The sequence below is a fragment of the Kryptolebias marmoratus genome, linkage group LG8 (genome assembly GCF_001649575.2).
Source record: "Kryptolebias marmoratus isolate JLee-2015 linkage group LG8, ASM164957v2, whole genome shotgun sequence".
Lineage (NCBI taxonomy): Eukaryota > Metazoa > Chordata > Actinopteri > Cyprinodontiformes > Rivulidae > Kryptolebias > Kryptolebias marmoratus.
In genome coordinates, this window is record NC_051437.1 from 319,106 (window position 1) to 336,851 (window position 17,746).

Below are 17,746 nucleotides of genomic sequence, written 5' to 3' on the forward strand. Positions count from 1 at the left end.
TGAAGGTTCAGGTCAGAGTCCATCACTACTCCCAGGTTTCAGGCCTGATAGCTGGTTTTTAGCTGTAATAACTGGAGCTGTGCATTGATTGTAGTTCGCTCCTCTTTAGGTCCAAAGATAATAACTTCAGTTTAGTTTCTGTTCAGCTGGAGAAAGTTTTGGCACAGTAACCTGTGTCACTCTGTACAATGCAAGATTTCATAGATGCTGGAGTTGACAACTTTTTGCTGCTGAAGAATCGCGTACGTCACAAAGATCTGACAGATTTCAGTCCAACCATAAAGGGAACATTAAATCTTATTATTAGATGCTGCAGCATCAAATGGAGTCAACTAAGGTGCTTTGGGTGTCTCCTGGGCACCTCCTTGTAGAGGTTTTCCAAACACGTCCCACTGGGAGGAGACCCTGGGACATAACCAGAACTCTGGAGAGATCATAGATTGTCTCTGGCCTGGGAACACCTTGGGATCTCCCAGGAGGAGCTGGGGAAGTGCATGTCTGGGTTTTACCTCCTGGACCCTATTTATTCATTTAAACAAAATTAATAATCCTACAGATAAACACTGGGATTTGGATTTAAATGAAAGCATCTGACAAAAATAAATTTGTTTGTATCGTTGCATTATTTTATTTTTTTACAGTTTTTGTTTGTGTGTTTCAGCTAATTATTCTTTAAGGTACACCACACAAACCCTAGCCTTTGAGATGACAGAATATTTGTTACTTTGGTCCCGGTGCAGGTACAAGCGCAAGTCTCTGAAGATTTTGGGGACCGTTGGGGAACCCATCAACCCTGAGGCCTGGCAGTGGTACTACAATGTGGTGGGAGAGAAGAGGTGTCCTGTCGTCGACACCTTCTGGCAGACAGAAACTGTTAGTGACATTTATCAGTCTCAATGAGTCGCTCACTGATCCAGAACCTGACTGGAAAACTTTCTCTGTTTGTAGTTTAGTGCTTCAGTAATATTATGACTGCAAAACTTTAGCTCTACTTGTAGAGCTGGTGGAAAGGTTTTATCATCAGTTTCTGTCTTTCAGGGAGGACACGTGTTGACTCCTCTACCAGCAGCCACGCCCATGAAACCTGGATCTGCTGTGAGTAACTGAGAAACATTTTATTTAGAAAGTCTAATTCTAAGTAGTAATTTAATTTTAATAGCCTTGTAAAACCAAATGAACTTCTAAAGGAATAAAAGTGAAAAACCAGGTAAAATAATAAACATGTGAAGGCAGGAAGATGAATCCACCACAACTAATCCACATCAGCCAACACAAAAACATCCATTACTCAGTTAAACGGACAGACGTTGAGCTAAAGTTCGATGTGGTAGTAGCAAAACATATTCCAAACAATAACACATCGTAATATCCCATGAAACTGCTCATAATGTCTTTTACAAGCTTTGAGCAAAAAGGCCACAGTTCCATCCTTTCTCCTGAGAGGATGATCTTAATCTAAAACTCTGCCAGGCCTTCAGTCTGGATATAGGAATTAGAGTGGCTAAATCAAAGTTTGTCTCCAAACTAATTTTAAAGCCAGGTGTGAATGGTGGTAACATGAAGACCAGTCTTAATGTATTTACCTGTTTAACCTTTGTCTTTATCCATCTATAACTGAACAGAGTAGGTCTTAAACTGTGTTTAGGCAGGTTTTTCATTGATTAAAATAAAAGAAGCTGGTATCTCCAGCTCTTGAGGTAACTATTCCTGCATTATTATGGAACTAATTTAGATGTCAAAGTCTCTTAAATGTATATTTTGGACATTTTGAAGGGGGTTCTGAACTGTTAATATCTTACCTGTTGTAGATTGTAGTTTGGAAAACTAGTTTAAGTCTGTCAGGATAATCGAGCTAAAGTCTGGACTAGGCCAAGACCAGAGTGGTTTGCTGCTGATGTTAAACCAGTACTCTCAGACACTTCATAATGCTTTATGTTCACACTAAATCCTACATTCTGGTGTTTTCTCTGTTTTTTAGACTTTCCCGTTCTTTGGAGTAGTGCCAGCCATCTTGAATGAGTCAGGAGAGGAGCTTGAAGGGCCGAGTGAAGGATACCTGGTCAGGACCTGAAATCCTTCTTGTTAGATGTTTTTACATACCTTTGTGGGTTTTTACTCAGCAGGTGTATTGATTGTTGTCACGCAGGTGTTTAAACAGCCATGGCCTGGTATGATGAGGACAGTGTATGGAAACCACCAGAGATTTGAAACCACTTACTTCAAGAAGTTCCCTGGATACTACGTCACAGGGGACGGTGAGAGCCAGCAACAAGACCAAGAGCGTTTCACAATTAGGAACAGTTGTTTCCATCATCAGTTAATTACACTTTATGGCATAGTTTTTCCTTTTTTAATGAAATATGTTGTAGTTGTTTTATCTTTTCTCCCCTCCTCCCAGTGCAACCAGTTTTCACAGCACTGTCTCAGTGACACAGTCATACAGGTTAAACATGCTGGATGTGGCTTTGAGTTGGTGTGATTTGCACATGAAAAGAGTCCTCTGTAGAGCTCAAGCATGTGAGGTAGTGGGAGTTTCTTCCATTTTACTACCTGGAGTCAAAGACAGCTGCCTCAAATAGTTTGAACTGTTGGACCAGCACTGGCACCAAAACAATCACACTGGGGAAAAGCTACATTGCAACTTAGTGTACAAACAGATTTAGCAAAAAGTTTGGGCGTATCGTATGGGCTAGTACAGGGGTCGGCAACCCAAAATGTTGAAAGAGCCATATTGGACCAAAAAAACAAAAAACAAATATGTCTGAAGCCACAAAAAATGAAAAGCCTTATATAAGCCTTATAATGAAGGCAACACATGTTGTATGTATCTATATTAGCTATATTAGCCTATCTGATAGCTAATATAGCTGCTTCGGAGTCGGGCCAGCCGGGCCAGCCCTGCTTCGTGGGCGGAGCAAGCTTAGCTCCTGTTCACTCATTGGTCGGGGGCGTGACCAGATGCAAGCATAAAGAGCAAAGGTAGGAATATAAACAACAGCGTTAGCTTACCCTGCAACGTTCATGACATCTGTCCCCCAGCTGAAGGCGCTGTAAAGCCTGAAATCTCCGGCTGATAACAGCTGTCCTACTCCGTGCAACAATCGCAGCATCCAGAGCATTTTTTCCACTGCGCCTCTCTTACTGAAGGCTCAGGAGAATCCCCATAAGTTTAAAAAACAGCAACAACACAGGGCCAACGCTGTCCACAGCATTTTCGTTGTTTACACAACTCGCTCTAAGTTTCTCCCCCATCTTTTTCCATTTTCAAACATTTTTGAGCCGCTGGGGTAGCACCAAAGAGCCGCATGCGGCTCTAGAGCCACGGGTTGCCGACCCCGCTCTAGTAGGTGGACATGATTGTTTAAATGTATTATGACAAAATATAGGCCATTTAGCATCTTTAGCATTTATCAGAGTCGGTGTTATTGCAGTTTTTACTGAACTGCTCTTTATATTTACCAGTATGAGGAAAGGTATGATGTTGGGTCATCAGCATCATGATATATTACCACGTGTATTAGCAGTAAATGAGACCCATTCACAAAGTGACTGAACTTTTAAAGTTGGCTCCAAAAGCTGAAGTGTTCCCCAAACAACGGAGTGTACATATCAGTATAAATCTGTACACAAAACGAGCAGAAACAACTTCTTCTCCTGTTTGAACTGTGAGCATCATGTAAATAATAGTGTAATGCAACATTTTTGGTGGTGTTAAGGTTTACAGAATATTGTTTGCAACTTTTGGAGTTGTTTTAAGACGTCAGTAATCCATTTTAATCTTGGCCCCACTCTGACTTGATAACTCATTTTATTTTGTTGTGTAGGTTGCCGTAGAGACAAGGATGGCTACTACTGGATCACAGGGAGAATAGACGACATGTTGAATGTCTCAGGTAAGAGACTAACTCTGGGCTGTTTCTATAACCCCTCAGTGTGGCGAACACTGAAAGGTTAGTATGTGTTGCACTAATGTATGTTTTCAGGGATTTTCTGTTGTTCATCCCTTTTGTTAAACACCACAACATCACAATCAAATATTTTATGATGGAGGGACACAATGAGGTAGAATGTGTGGATGTTTTTAAATACACTAATCTAACATAACATGACTACTTTGTAGTGATGTAAAAACCTTATTTCTCTACAGTGATACCTGGTTGAGGGTGGAACATGTCAGAGGCCTACCAATGATTTGTTTATTGAACTGGTGACATGTCCTGGCAGTCCAGGATCACTGACACATGTGGGGAGTGAAGGCTGATCTTAGTGAAGAGCTACTTTAGCTCAAATTACAAAAAATAATAATGCTGGTTCTAATTCAAAAGGTGCAAATAAAGAGCCAAGTTTGCTTGGTATTTAAACAAACACATTAATATGTATTAAAATCAAAAATGTTGCTTCAACACAGGAAACAGTGACACATTACTGAGGAGTCTCCATCTGAGAGTTTACCTCTGATAGCCATACAGTCTTCTGACGTCTCTCTCCATCAATCAGTATTGTCAACAAAACAGTCCACATACACACGTCTACACAAACAAGGATGTTTAGATGTTTTAGCAGACGTTCTGGCTGTAGAAAAGAACAGAAACATCCAGACTGAAACAGTGTCACTTTGTCTTTGGCTCTCGTTTGTCTAAAAGTCATCAGATGCCGTCTTCAGGGACACTGAATCTAATGTGGTTGTTAATTAATCCTGAAGACTTTTCAGCCATTATTCACACTTCTGCAGAAGATTGGTCAAAGCAACACAGTTTGTGTAGCTTAAGACTCATCGTAGTGTCTTTACTGACCCGTGTTCAGTCCTGAAAGCACTTACAATGACCCTGTGAGCCTCAAACCTGAACCCTGGACTGATGGAAGACAGAAGCCTGAGCTGGGTTTGGTTTTTACATTAAAAGGTTGGCCAAGACCAAATGCATGGGATGGCCCCAGGATGCAGCATTATACAAGGTTGTGCTGGGAGACCTTTGTCCTGCCGTTTATCTGGATGTTATTTTGACCGGGTACACGTTTCTGGAAGCTGTATTCCCTTTCAGCAGGATAATGCTCCCTGCCACACTGCAGAAATGCTTCAAGAGTGATCTGAGATGTTGACTTGGCCTCCAAGTTCTTCAGATCTCAGTACAGTCAATCATTTGTGGGGTTTGCTGAACAAAGAAGTTGAATTTATGAAGGCGCCAACCTCAAACCTGCAGGAATGCTCCATTGATACTTGAGATGGTTTACAAACTGAGCATCAGCATAAAAACAATGTGGACCCACTCTTGATGTGTTCTTTTGATTTCTCTGCAATGTAAAGGCATTGTGGCGCAATATCATTTATATAACAAGGACACATTTTTAACCATGTCAAAATTTATACCGGTTTTATTGCAGATGTTCCTACACAGTCTTTAAAGGTCCGGAAAAGTCTGGAATTTGATTTCAGCATCTTCCATGTCTGGATAAGTTTGGAAAAAAGAAAAGAGTCATTAGTGTAGGTTCTCAGGATTCACTGTAAAACCAGTGGGAAAAAAAGCCCTTAATATACAAACAATAGAATTTATATACATTTTGGTATCAAAAACTCACTGAATTGTCTGAAACTTTGAGTTTGGAAAAGTATGGAATTCCAAGATGTAAAGTGTGTATGGTTTGGCCCAGCCCAACCTTTCAGTGTAAAAACATTCCTGTTGGGTCTGTTAGTGATCCCATGTTGACCTGAGCAGTGAGTGAGTTCCTGGTTGCCTGTGTTGGCTCTGCAGGGTGTGCCCCGCCCCTCACCTCTCACCTGTTGACTGTGAGCAGGATTAGGCTGGAATCACAAAGGGAGGACATTTAAACCCTAGACACATTTGTGAACTGAAGTGTGTTTTATAAATGCTCACTTTAAAAAGCACAGAGGTGAAGAGGTGATCTTTTTACACCCCTGTTGTTTCTCTGTCCATGACCTACCTGCAGGTCACCTGTTAAGTACAGCAGAGGTGGAGTCAGCTTTAGTGGAGCACAAGGCTGTTGCTGAAGCTGCTGTGGTGAGCAGACCACATCCTGTCAAAGGAGAAAGCCTTTATTGCTTCGTAACGCTAAACGATGGAGTGTCATACAACCAAACCCTGGAGGCAGAACTCAAAAAACAAGGTAGGTGAACAAAGGGTGTTCAGATCCCAGGAGTGGGGGTTCATAGCCTCATGTAATGAAAGCAAACACTATAAAATGCAAAGAGAAAACAGTTTAAAGAAAAAAGTGTTTCCATTTCAGCCTGTTGTGTTTTATGTTGCACTCAGTGAGAGAGAAGATTGGAGCCATCGCTACACCAGACTACATCCAGAATGCACCAGGACTGCCCAAAACCAGATCTGGTACTCTGCTCTTCCTTTCTACAATAACCTTTATTAAACTGATGTATACAGTAAGAGCATTTTCCACCTGAACACCAGAGAGATTTAGAGGTGATGCTGAGAACTCGCTCTAAACTTGTTCCTCATCATAGCTGCCAAGTCTCTGTGATGTAGCTCCCCGATTACTATTCAAGTATATTTTGGACAAGTCCACATTATTTACCAAAAATTAAAAGGACAAAAGGCCATATTGTAAAACAACAGCTTTGTGATGTGGTGGCAAAGACCCTTTAATCTGCCCGTCGTTCATAAATCACCGATGGAGTCGGCCGTGTCCTGTGAAGGCTGTCTTTGTTTAACCATTGGAGGCAGGAAGTGCAATCAGCAGCACTGATGTGGAGCATTATGTCTACATCGTTGGACATTTTTAGTTTAAAACCCCACAGCCTGCTGGTCACACAGCATCACTCACTGGAATCATGGCACCTCCACCTCCACATGCCGACTGTTTCAGCTCTGTCAGCCTCGTTGGCTGGCTCAGCTGGTGGACTTCAGTTCTTCATGACGCCTCATTCTTGTGCTGGATAAATCACACCATAGCAGGAAGAAGGGGTCTCAGGTCCAGCTTGAATGTGTTTTTTGAAAGGAGTGTTTTAAATACTCTGCAGTGTTTGGACATGAGCTTATTTACTGAGCTAACAGTAAAATCTCAGCAAAAAGTTGGGTCAGTTTGTTTCAGGGTGGCAGTGAAGAGAGACTGATTTAATCTTAGTTTTATTCAGTGCTCATTTTCCCTGGTTCACATCAGACATGAAGCCTTCAGCAGTAATTGTTAATCTATTTTAAAAAAAGGTATTGTCATCTAAATAGAAAGGAATCTTGAATTTTCCTAGTATGTTGTGTGCTACAAAGCATTCTGAGGGGTTTACTTTATTTGAGGCTAATTCCAGCTGAAAATAAAGTGTTACCTTCATCCAAAAAGTGCTCCATCATCAGCTCTGCCCTCTGCTGTTTCTGCAGGGAAAATTATGCGACGGGTTCTGCGTAAAGTCGCCTGCAATGAGAAGGACCTGGGCGACATCTCCACGCTGGCCGACTCCTCTGTCGTCGAGCAGCTCTTTCAGAACAGGTGCTGCACTGCGGTGTGATGAGCGTCAGGATGCTCGCTGACAGTCTGCAGGCACAAACAACAACAGGAGGAGCAATCCCAGTGTTTAAACTAACTTCACTGTTCCTGTACGAAACCTCAGCAGCACGGAGATTTACGGTTCCTGTCTGCTCACTAGGAAATATTTGCTACTTCAGTTGAAATTGTAATGCCTAATTTTTAATAACAAACAAAACCAGTGGTCTTCAGGCTTGTAAATGTTTTTATTTTCTTTGACCCAGACTCTGACAGCTGGTTTGAAACAAGGTAGAAGACTTAACTAGCAACGACTCAGCAGCATCCAAGAAGGACGTGCTCCGTTAAAGTCCACATCCAGGGGACTGCTGCGCTGCAGTGAATCCTGTTTCTGTAGTTCAACTGTTTGTGGAGCCCCTGGAGGGTCGTGGGAGAGAAAGAACTTGGATCTGTTCCCTCAGTTTATTAAACCGTGCTCCTGTTCATTTGTGTGCGCTGATGTCTTAAAATGATCCAGTCTATAAGCAGTTTATCATTGTTTGGGTTCAGCACCATGTTCCTTACTGGACGAGTGTTTACAAACCGTCAATAAAGTAACACAAAGTTAGCAATTTTACAAATGTAGCTGTTGGTATGAAATTAAAAGGAGACATGAATGTGATTCATAAATATCTGGTGTGATTTCGGTAAAATCAGGCTGTAACATTCAATGACATCAACACAACTGTCTGATTTTTCCATTTGTAGATGTTCCCTAAAAGCTGCACTCTTCCACACTGAAACAACACCTGCTGCAACACACACACACACACACACACACACACACACACACACGTGTGTGTCCTGTTTTATAAACTGAAGGCCTCACATGTTCTTTCTACCCGTGACCCCAGGGGCTTCTGTAGGGGTCATATTCTAACCTGGTCCTCTCCTTGAACTCAGATAAAACCCGTGGAACTGCCTCCTGGTTAAATCCAAGCCATAACATCTCAGAAAGAGACCATTTTTACTTGTTTGTTCTTTTTAAAACGTGTAGTTTTTATTTCTGTTGCTTTTTTAATGAACTGTAAATTTTCACAAGTTTGTTTGTCTTGTATATAATTTTAGTTTCACTTGCGTAGAAGTTGTCCAGTTTCATGTTGTTCAGACATTAGCTGTAAAGCTTCGGCAGGTGCTCAGGTTGAAAGGGTAAAAGAAACGTCAAATCGTAAAAATATTAATGATTGAAAAAATAAACAGTCTTGAAGAAAAGTAATGTTTTGATTAAATCTGACCCTTCTGTGTTGTCTGTTTTCAGAGGAGGCGAACTCCATCCTAACTCACCTGTTGTGCTCACCTGTGTGATTGTGTAAGTTTACAGAGAGGAGCCTTTGGAGCCAGCAGAAGTAACATGGCAACACATTCTTTGAGGGAGCTTTATTCCATCTGATGGAAAGCTGTGTGGTGCATCAGGCCTGCATTGTGTAAAACTGCAGTAATCATGACTGTCTGTTTGTTTTTATGTTTGTAAGGCTGTGGGGCTTAATCTGGAAAATTAAAATACAAACATCTACAGAATCGCCACTCTTGGAATTTTTTTTTGGGAAAACCAATATCAAATATAACCTGCTAAAAACAAAATGTTTTAACTGATTTCATTTTGTTTTTTGAAAGCAATGGAATAAAAGACCAGTGAACTCTGACTAACCTGTAAATAACCTGGTTCAGTTGGACTTTTCTTAGAAAGTAACTGACGACTGGAGGCTCACAGTAGTAGTAGTTTTAGAGCATATCACCCACCACCAGATGCAGTACATCTACAACTGATCAACCTTTGTCCACCTGCCACCGGACCTTAGCCAACACCAGTTAACACACCTTCAGCTGTAGTTTAACATGAGAGGGGTTCACAGCATGTACTCGGAGCTTGAAGACTGCACACAATCAGGTTTGAGTGAAACAGCTGGAACTCTGAACCTTTTCATCCAAAGTTGGTGTTAGTTTAAAAAGTGCATGAAAGGTGGTGGGCAGCAGGCATTCCTTAAAGACATTTTAGACCTTTCATTAGATCCCAGTAGTTGTTTACTGCTTTCTTTTGGTATGGTCAGGTAGGTTTCCTCTGCAGTATGCACACACACATTCTTTGTTTGTCTGAACCAGAACAAAGGTCCGGCTGGGTTCCAGGGTCCTGACAGCCTGCATGAAACTGGAGTAGCACGTCAACCTCAGCCTGAGTCATGAGACGTTTGACTTATTCCAGCACTGAAACAATCGTCAGGGACTGTTCTACCTGCCTACATCACCGAGGTGCTGATGAGACTAACTGGGCTGTTTCTGCCAACTCTCACCTGGATGACAAGCTGGTTTCACTCAGATGGTAGTCAGCAGCAGCAGGGGGAACGGGACTGTGCTCTTCATTATGCTTCAAACATATTATTTACAGAAACAGGAGTGGTGTTTCTAAGAACTCCCCCAAAAGGTTTGAATTCACTCCTTGTTGTACGATGGCTTCAGAAAGTATTCAGACCTTCACTTTCTGCTGTTTTATGTTGCATCATCAGGTAGGTAGGTACATTTATTTATATAGCACTTTTCAGCACGAGGCAGCTCAAAGTGCTTTACAACACAAGAACAAAATTACAGACAGAGTTACAGAACATGATAATGAAACAAAATTACAGACAGGTACAAGATACAATGATAACTAATTGTCTAAAGCTAAGCTAAACCAACAGATCTAAGCATGACTAAATGTACAGAACTAAACTAAGTGTATCAGTCAATTGTTTTCCCTCAGTCTCCATTCAGAAACCCATAATGACAAAGTGAACAGAATTTTATACATAGGTTTGTTTAGAAAAAAAGAAATATTACATTTCCATAAGAATCCAGACTTTTTGCAACAACACTGAGATGTTTTTACACCTTGACTGGAGTCCACCTGTGGTTAATGACACCGATGGGACTGTTGAACAGCACACATCTAGGAGAGGCTACCTTGAAGGTTTCCAGTAGCTCAGTGACGTCCATAATTCTCGAGAAGAGGTTCTGCACAACCAGGACTCCTCCTGGAGCTGGTGGGCCGGAAGGGGGGAGAGGTGACCCACAGAGATCCAGCAGGACAACCAGAACCGCTCTGAGCGGTTATACAGTGCTCTGAAGTGAGTTTTGTTGTAAATGAGTGTTATATAAATAAACTGAACTGAACTGAAAGTTTGCTTGAGAGACTGTCATACTGTGAGGATTCTGAAGAACAGGACTTTCTGCTCTGATGACATCAAGCTTGAACTGTCTTGATTCAGTTCTAAATGTCTGGAGGAAACACCATCATCACAGAGAAGCATGGTGGTGGCAGCATCATGCTGTGGGGTGATTTTCAGCAGCAGGGACTGGGAGACTAGTGTAACTGCTGCCAAACTGCTTCGACTTAGGAAAAGGTAAAGAGTCTGAATACATATGGAAATCTGAAATGTCTTCTTTATTTCTTTTTAATAACTTTACAAATGGTATCAAATTCTGATTATTGTGAGGAGTGTAGATTAATAAGAAATAGAATTAAACAATTCCAGCATTAGGCTCCAACAGAACATTGCAAACAGTGAAGGTTTGTTTTTTTGTCAAAATAAATCTCTGATTGCTGTGTATTTTTTTCACATCCTATATCTGGTGAAGAATGCATCATCCTTTCGTTGAAAGGTCATCTTTAAATGTTTAGGTTACCTTTTAATTAACAGTAAACCAGGATGGCAGATAGTGGTGAACAGCACCACTACAGGGACTCTACCTCTGACTTTGTTTACTTTACATGTGTGTTGGCTGAGGAGAGCACAAGATAAATTCACACGACTACACTGTTGACCGAGGTATTCTAATGGCATCATGCTAAAACCATATTGTGTGACATGTGTTTGTTTTGGCTCAGACAGTTGGTCCTATTGGCTGCTGCCTGTGAATATGGACATACTGTTAGAGGAAACAGAAAAAAAGTCACCCATCACTTTCAGCCTCCATTCTCTTCATCATGCTGAACTCCAAGCGTGGCTCCGCACTCTGTAAGTACAACTGACTAAATACATCTCACTGTGAAGCCTCTCCTCGTCTTTTACCAACAGTCTGTGAACATCTAGTAACTGAGGAGAGCAGCTGCTGCAGGTTTTAGAGGACAATCTTGTCCCATTCTTGTCTGATGGAGGACTCTAGCTGCTCAACAGTCCTGGGTCTTTGCTGGATATTTTGTTTTATGATGAGTCAAATGTTTTCAGTTAGTGAGAGGTCTGAACTGCAGGCTGACAGTTCAGCACCTGGACTCTTCTCCTCTGAAGACAAGCTGTTGGAATGGATGCAGTTTGTGTGTTGTTCTAAAACCTGTGTATACTTCTCTGTATTGATGGAGCCTTTCCAGATGTGTAAGCTGCTCATGCCAGAGGCACTAATGTACCCCCATACCTGCAGAGAGGCAGGCTTTTGAACTGTGCTCTGATAACAGCTTGGATGGGCTCGCTCCTCTTTAATGTGGAGGACATGGTGTTTGTGGTTTACAAAAATAATTTAAAGTTTTGAATAATCTGACCACAGAACTGTTTTCCACTTTGCCTCAGTTCATTTTAATGAGTTTTGGCCCAGAGAAGACTGTTTGATTTCTTCATAGTGTTACACGTGGCTTCTTCTTTCCCTGACAGAGCTCGAACCATCATTTGTGGACGGTACAGTGAACGAGTTCCTAAGTCCATCCACTGATGTTCAGAACACAATGGGACTTTTTTCTCTAGATGTTTGATAATTTTATAAACTGTAGATGATAGGTTATTCAAAGCCTTCCCTGTTTTGTGTTTATTTAGGAACATTATTCAATTTGTGCATCTTCTTGTATTTTGTGACAAAAATAAAAAATATTAAAGTAAAAAAAGTAGGTAAATAAAATAAACAACACAATAAGCTTATACAGTTGAGAGTGGACACAAAGACAAAGTATGAAGCTACTAAAGGTAAAAAAAATACAAACAGCAGAGTAAAACAAGAGCATTATGAATAAAAATGTGTAGATAGTCATTTGTGAATTTTGACTGAGAAAGTAATTGTGAAAAGTTATTTTCCCCATACAAGCTGAAATTGTGATTAAAAAGCATTTGTTCTGTTTGTCTTTCAGTGCTGGCAGTAACATGGCTACTGGTAAATTCAGGCAAGTAAATGATTTAAAGGTTGTTGTTTTGGACGTATCTCGCAGTTTGTTCAAGAAGCCACTGCAAGTTGATAATCTGATCTGAACAAACTAATGTGCTAAAGAATGCATGAGAGTTATGTACCACCTTCATAACTCTGTTGTCTTACAGAAATTGCATTTTGTGCAAAAATGCAGTCTGAATGTTGTATAATAAAATAGTTTACTGAAATTTGTGAAAGAAAAACCACTTAACTGAGTTAAAATGAGAAGAACAGAAGCTAAATAAAAAAAACAATCTTAAATCAGCAAAACTGATTTTAAAAGCTAAAATTTGCAAACCTGTAGCAAAAAGAGGGCATTAAACAAATTTTATTTAAAAGCTGATATTAGCACAGCCATAACTAAATCTACATTTGAAAAACATGAGCTAAAAGCTAACATTAGACAAGCCTTAGTTATAAGCTAAAATAGCAAGACAGTAGCTAAAAGCGATAAGGAGCCAAGGATGCTGAAGCAAATTTCAACAGGAACAGTTTTTTTAACTGTGGAGATCTCCATGTATTTCTAAAGGGAAAATATTTGTAAAGAAAGGAAAATATTTCAAAGAGTATAAAAGTTTCAAATTCTAAAAATCAGAGCACACGACTCCCAGCAGCAAATTTTCAGTTGGTAAAACAGCAGATAGCACACAGATGTAGTTTAATCAGAAATGTGTGAATGCCTCCTCAGGTAACCTGAAAACCAGAGCAGCTCTGACAGCCACTTTCTTCTGTATGTTTTATGTTTAACCTCTGGTTCTGTGGGCTTCTTTTGATTTTACAAATGTAAGCCAGTGATAAGTGGGGTGGGGTCGCTGTCTCCTGACAGTCACTAATGCCATCTTAATCTCTGACATGATAGTACCTGAAAGCAGCTCTCAGAAAGCTCGCACTGTGACCTGTGAGGGAAGAGTGGCCCGCCTGAAGTGTGGTAAGATCACTTCTTTTCTTCTCTGTCTACCATGCTGTACTTCTTGAAGAGATTTAGATTTACAAATACTTTAGTACACTTGATTTTTGACACGGTGTCAAACATGTAATAACTGCAACACCTCCCAAATGTTCTTGTTGTTTTCCTCAGACAAAGGACAGGTGATATTTGTTAACAGTGCCATATATGGACGCAGAAACAAGAACACATGCAGTGCTAGACGACCTGCCTCCCAGATCCAAAATGTCAGATGCTCTAGGAGCTCAAACAAAGTTGCAGAAAGGTACATATGCCCCGTTTGTGTTTAGTTTTTCTCAGATGACACCCATCATTTCTATTCAGTCTGTAATTCCTCACAATAACATACTTCCACAGTTGTAACGGGGAAAAAGGTTGTTCCATCAGTGCAACAAACTCTGTGTTTGGAGACCCCTGTCAGGGTACCTACAAATACCTAGAGGTGGATTACACATGTAAATGTAAGTAGCTCAAAGAGACCTTAAAGGTGCTTTACTCTTCACTTAATATATCATGGTGTACTTTACAGAAGGACAGGACTGACGTGCCATATCCACATGGGGCACAAACAGTGTTGTACTTTACAATATCAAATTGTTTTACTCATAAAATATTAACCAGAATCCCACATGGAATTATTTTTAGCCCATTCTTCTTTAATTTGTATATTATCAACCTACCAGATGTGTGGCTAGTATTTACCTTCTTATGTATGCTGATGACACTGCTGTTTATGTGTCTGGTTCAAACTTGGGCCACTGTTTCAGAAAAGCTTTATTCAAATGTAGAAAATGTTTCTGCATGACTGAATGCTTCTTCATTACCTATAAATACTAAGAAAACAAAGTCTATTCATTATAAAGCATTTCTGCATTTCAATATTTAAATGTTAAAATTAGGTGATTTTATTAAATGGCTAACAGAGAAGAATTATTTAGAGCTATTCCTCAATTCTCAGCTAAACTTTAGGTTAAAATCTATCAATCTATCCATCTTCTGCTGTTTATTTGAGACAGAGTCACTGGAGTACCAGCTCATGTAGAGATCCCCATACCTCCCCCTCCCCAGCTACCTCCTCCCAATCATCCAGAGGAACTCCAAGGGGAGCAGGTTAGCTGGGAGATATAATCCTTGGTCTTTCTTGAGTTACTCCTCCCAGTGTGGCATGTCGGAAGGCGTCCAAAAGGCATTCTTACCAGATGCCCAAACTACATCAACTGGCTGCTTTAGTTGTGAAGGAGAAGCAACTGTACTCTAACTCTTCCTGAACAGCCAAACCCTCACCCTATCTCTAAGAGAAAGTCCAGCCATTCTCTGCTGGTGGCTCGTTTCAGACAGTTGTATTCGTGATCAGTTCAGGACCATATGAGGGTTAGAACCTAAACTGATTGTTAAATTGAGAGCTTTTCCTTTTGACTCAGCATTTTCTTCACCACAACAAACCCTTGGAGTGTCCACATCACTACAGATGCTGTCACAACCTGGCTATCATTTTTCTGGTCTATTTTACCCCCACGAGTGAACAAGACCACAAGATACTTGAACTCCTCCACTTGGAGAAGTCCCTTCAACGAGCTGGTGTTGGCCAGTCCCCTCTTCCTGGTTGAGGACCATAGCCTCAGTCTTGGAGGTGCTGATCTTCATCCCAGCTGCTTCACACTTGGCTACGAACAGCACCAGTGCCAGTTAGAGGTTCCCACTTTTTACATGCTATTGACTGCAGTTTATTATGCAATGTTGATTGAAATCAGGCAACACCCTTGATTAAATAGATGTGTTCAAACATTTGACTCACTGTTCTGAACAAACTCAAATGTTTTCACTGCTGTGCTAAAGAGAACATGTAAGCCAAATTAGTACTTAAATAACAATGTTGTATAAGCAGACATATGAAGTGAAGCCGCCTTCAACCAATAAATGTAAACCTGAAAACCAGAGCAGCTCTGACAGCCACTTTCTTCTGTATGTTTTATGTTTAACCTCTGGTTCTGTGGGCTTCTTTTGATTTTACAAATGTAAGCCAGTAGGAGGTGATGAGTGGGGTGGGGTCGCTGTCTCCTGACAGTCACTAATGCCATCTTAATCTCTGACATGATAGTACCTGAAAGCAGCTCTCAGAAAGCTCGCACTGTGACCTGTGAGGGAAGAGTGGCCCGCCTGAAGTGTGGTAAGATCACTTCTTTTCTTCTCTGTCTACCATGCTGTACTTCTTGAAGAGATTTAGATTTACAAATACTTTAGTACACTTGATTTTTGACACGGTGTCAAACATGTAATAACTGCAACACCTCCCAAATGTTCTTGTTGTTTTCCTCAGACAAAGGACAGGTGATATTTGTTAACAGTGCCATATATGGACGCAGAAACAAGAACACATGCAGTGCTAGACGACCTGCCTCCCAGATCCAAAATGTCAGATGCTCTAGGAGCTCAAACAAAGTTGCAGAAAGGTACAGATTCTCACTTTTTTGTTTATAGAAAATTTGTCCCATTCTGGGTACAGCATTGCAAGGCACTCTAACAACACGAGCCCTGCTCAGAAACACTGAGAAACACCTTTGTATAAAAAGCTTAGGACAGTGTAATCACAAATAAAATGGAAAACAGTTGGAACATTTGCTATAAAGCCTGCTCTCACTCATACTGATCTGCACCTACAGATGTAATGGGAAAAGGGTGTGTGTCATCAGAGCAACTAACAGTTTCTTTGGTGAACCCTGTGCTGGCACCTATAAGTATCTGGAGGTGGAATACACATGTTATGGTGAGTAGTTGAACAGACTTCTCTTTTTACTTGTCGTAACCACATAGCACTATTATGGCAAAAAAAGAAAGAAAAACTGAATTACACAAACTACAAAAACAGATGCATTAATATTTTACATGAATGCTGATTTTATTTTGTTTTATTTGATTAAATTGAAGAGAAAATCATCAAATTGTTGTTAACTTCTTAGTCCCTTGTCCTATTTTTGAGAAATATGCTTGAAAATAGCATGCCCCTGGTACAGGGGCTGCTAGTGATGTAGGGGCTAAAGAGTGCAAATAAAAAGGTTCTAAGCCTATCTGCTGGTCCGGTGATGAACTGGTGACCAGTCTGCCTTTTGCCTTTGATTGTTAGAGATAGGTACCAACTCTCCACAACCCTGGGTCAGGGCTGGAGGTGCCCCTGCTCTGAGCTTAGAAAAGCAGTTTAATGTTCATCTGGACTTCAGATGTTTCTGGTATTCTGAAAAGATAAACTGCTTTTCTGCCATAAGTGTGTAAAGCTCTTCAAAAGATTCACTGGAAGACAAAAGAATCAAATGAAAGCTTAAAATTTTACATTTTCATTCTTGCAGAAGAAGCAGTGTTTTCATCCCAAGGTTTTTGTATTTATAGCTGGCTTATATAATAGTTTTAAAACCTCCTACACACTGGGCTTTAAATCATTCTAACATTCAAACCTTTTCTTTTCACAGCTGCAATAACTGGATAAATCTACTATTAACATTGAAATCCTTGGGCCATGGAAGAAATGCTTATTAATCAGACATCTAGTTCTGCACTCAATGTAGGGGACTTTTAGATTGTGCTTTTTAGCATCTTTAGTAATGTGCTGACTTTTTGTGTGCTGTCTTTCTGCGATGAAGAGTAATTTCTATGCCTGTTTTCTCCGTTTAATTCTGTTTTAATTATACTACATCAATAAATTTGACTTGGATCAAACCTTGAATTCTTTGGATGTGAATGTGATTGTATACAGCACACACTGCACATACAAGCTTTCAGCGGGCCCTTTGTGCTTGTACTTTCACTTCAGGTTTAGGTCCTCTGTCAGAGGCCTTGGTGCTTCGTTTCACTTGATTGAATTTATTCTTCTTTGCTCAATTTTTAAATTGAACCATTATTCAACAAGGTGAGTTGGCTGAGAACCAAATGATCTGGCCAAGAGGCAAAAGCAGACAGTAAATTACACAAACACAATCATAGTACGAAAAACACTCTTATGAAACCATTTAAAACAAAGATTTAGTATGTAATAGATTCAGAATAGTGGTGGCCATAGGCGCCGGAACCACTGGGGCCAGGGGGCCATTGGCCCCCCCAATTTCCGGCCCTGCCACTGCGCTGCGTGTTCCCACCAGACGGCTGCACAGACTGCACGCGACTCTCACAGACTGTGACTAACGTGTC

General features: G+C 40.6%; 2 protein-coding genes across 6 annotated transcripts in view; both read left to right on the top strand.

The window, feature by feature from the left end:
* Nucleotides 1-9,006, top strand: part of acss2 (acyl-CoA synthetase short chain family member 2) — a 45,948-nt gene extending 36,942 nt beyond the window's left edge. For all 5 annotated transcript variants that reach the window (XM_037977084.1, XM_037977082.1, XM_037977085.1 and 2 more), the window contains 8 exons: nt 741-873; nt 1,039-1,095; nt 1,979-2,059; nt 2,147-2,255; nt 3,825-3,893; nt 5,944-6,120; nt 6,267-6,341; nt 7,341-9,006. In XM_037977084.1, coding sequence (XP_037833012.1) covers nt 741-873; nt 1,039-1,095; nt 1,979-2,059; nt 2,147-2,255; nt 3,825-3,893; nt 5,944-6,120; nt 6,267-6,341; nt 7,341-7,468 — 829 coding nt within the window. In that variant the 3' untranslated portion in view covers nt 7,469-9,006. The remainder of the gene's footprint in view (nt 1-740; nt 874-1,038; nt 1,096-1,978; nt 2,060-2,146; nt 2,256-3,824; nt 3,894-5,943; nt 6,121-6,266; nt 6,342-7,340) is intronic.
* A 2,375-nt stretch (nt 9,007-11,381) lies between these two features.
* Nucleotides 11,382-17,285, top strand: LOC108250196 (L-rhamnose-binding lectin CSL2-like). The gene is made up of 9 exons (XM_017439957.2): nt 11,382-11,474; nt 12,569-12,601; nt 13,484-13,552; nt 13,703-13,835; nt 13,928-14,031; nt 15,669-15,737; nt 15,888-16,020; nt 16,231-16,334; nt 17,032-17,285. Exons 1-9 carry the CDS (start codon nt 11,444-11,446, stop codon nt 17,046-17,048), a joined length of 693 nt encoding a protein of 230 aa, XP_017295446.1. The 5' UTR covers nt 11,382-11,443; the 3' UTR covers nt 17,049-17,285.
* The last annotated feature ends 461 nt before the right edge of the window (nt 17,286-17,746 follow it).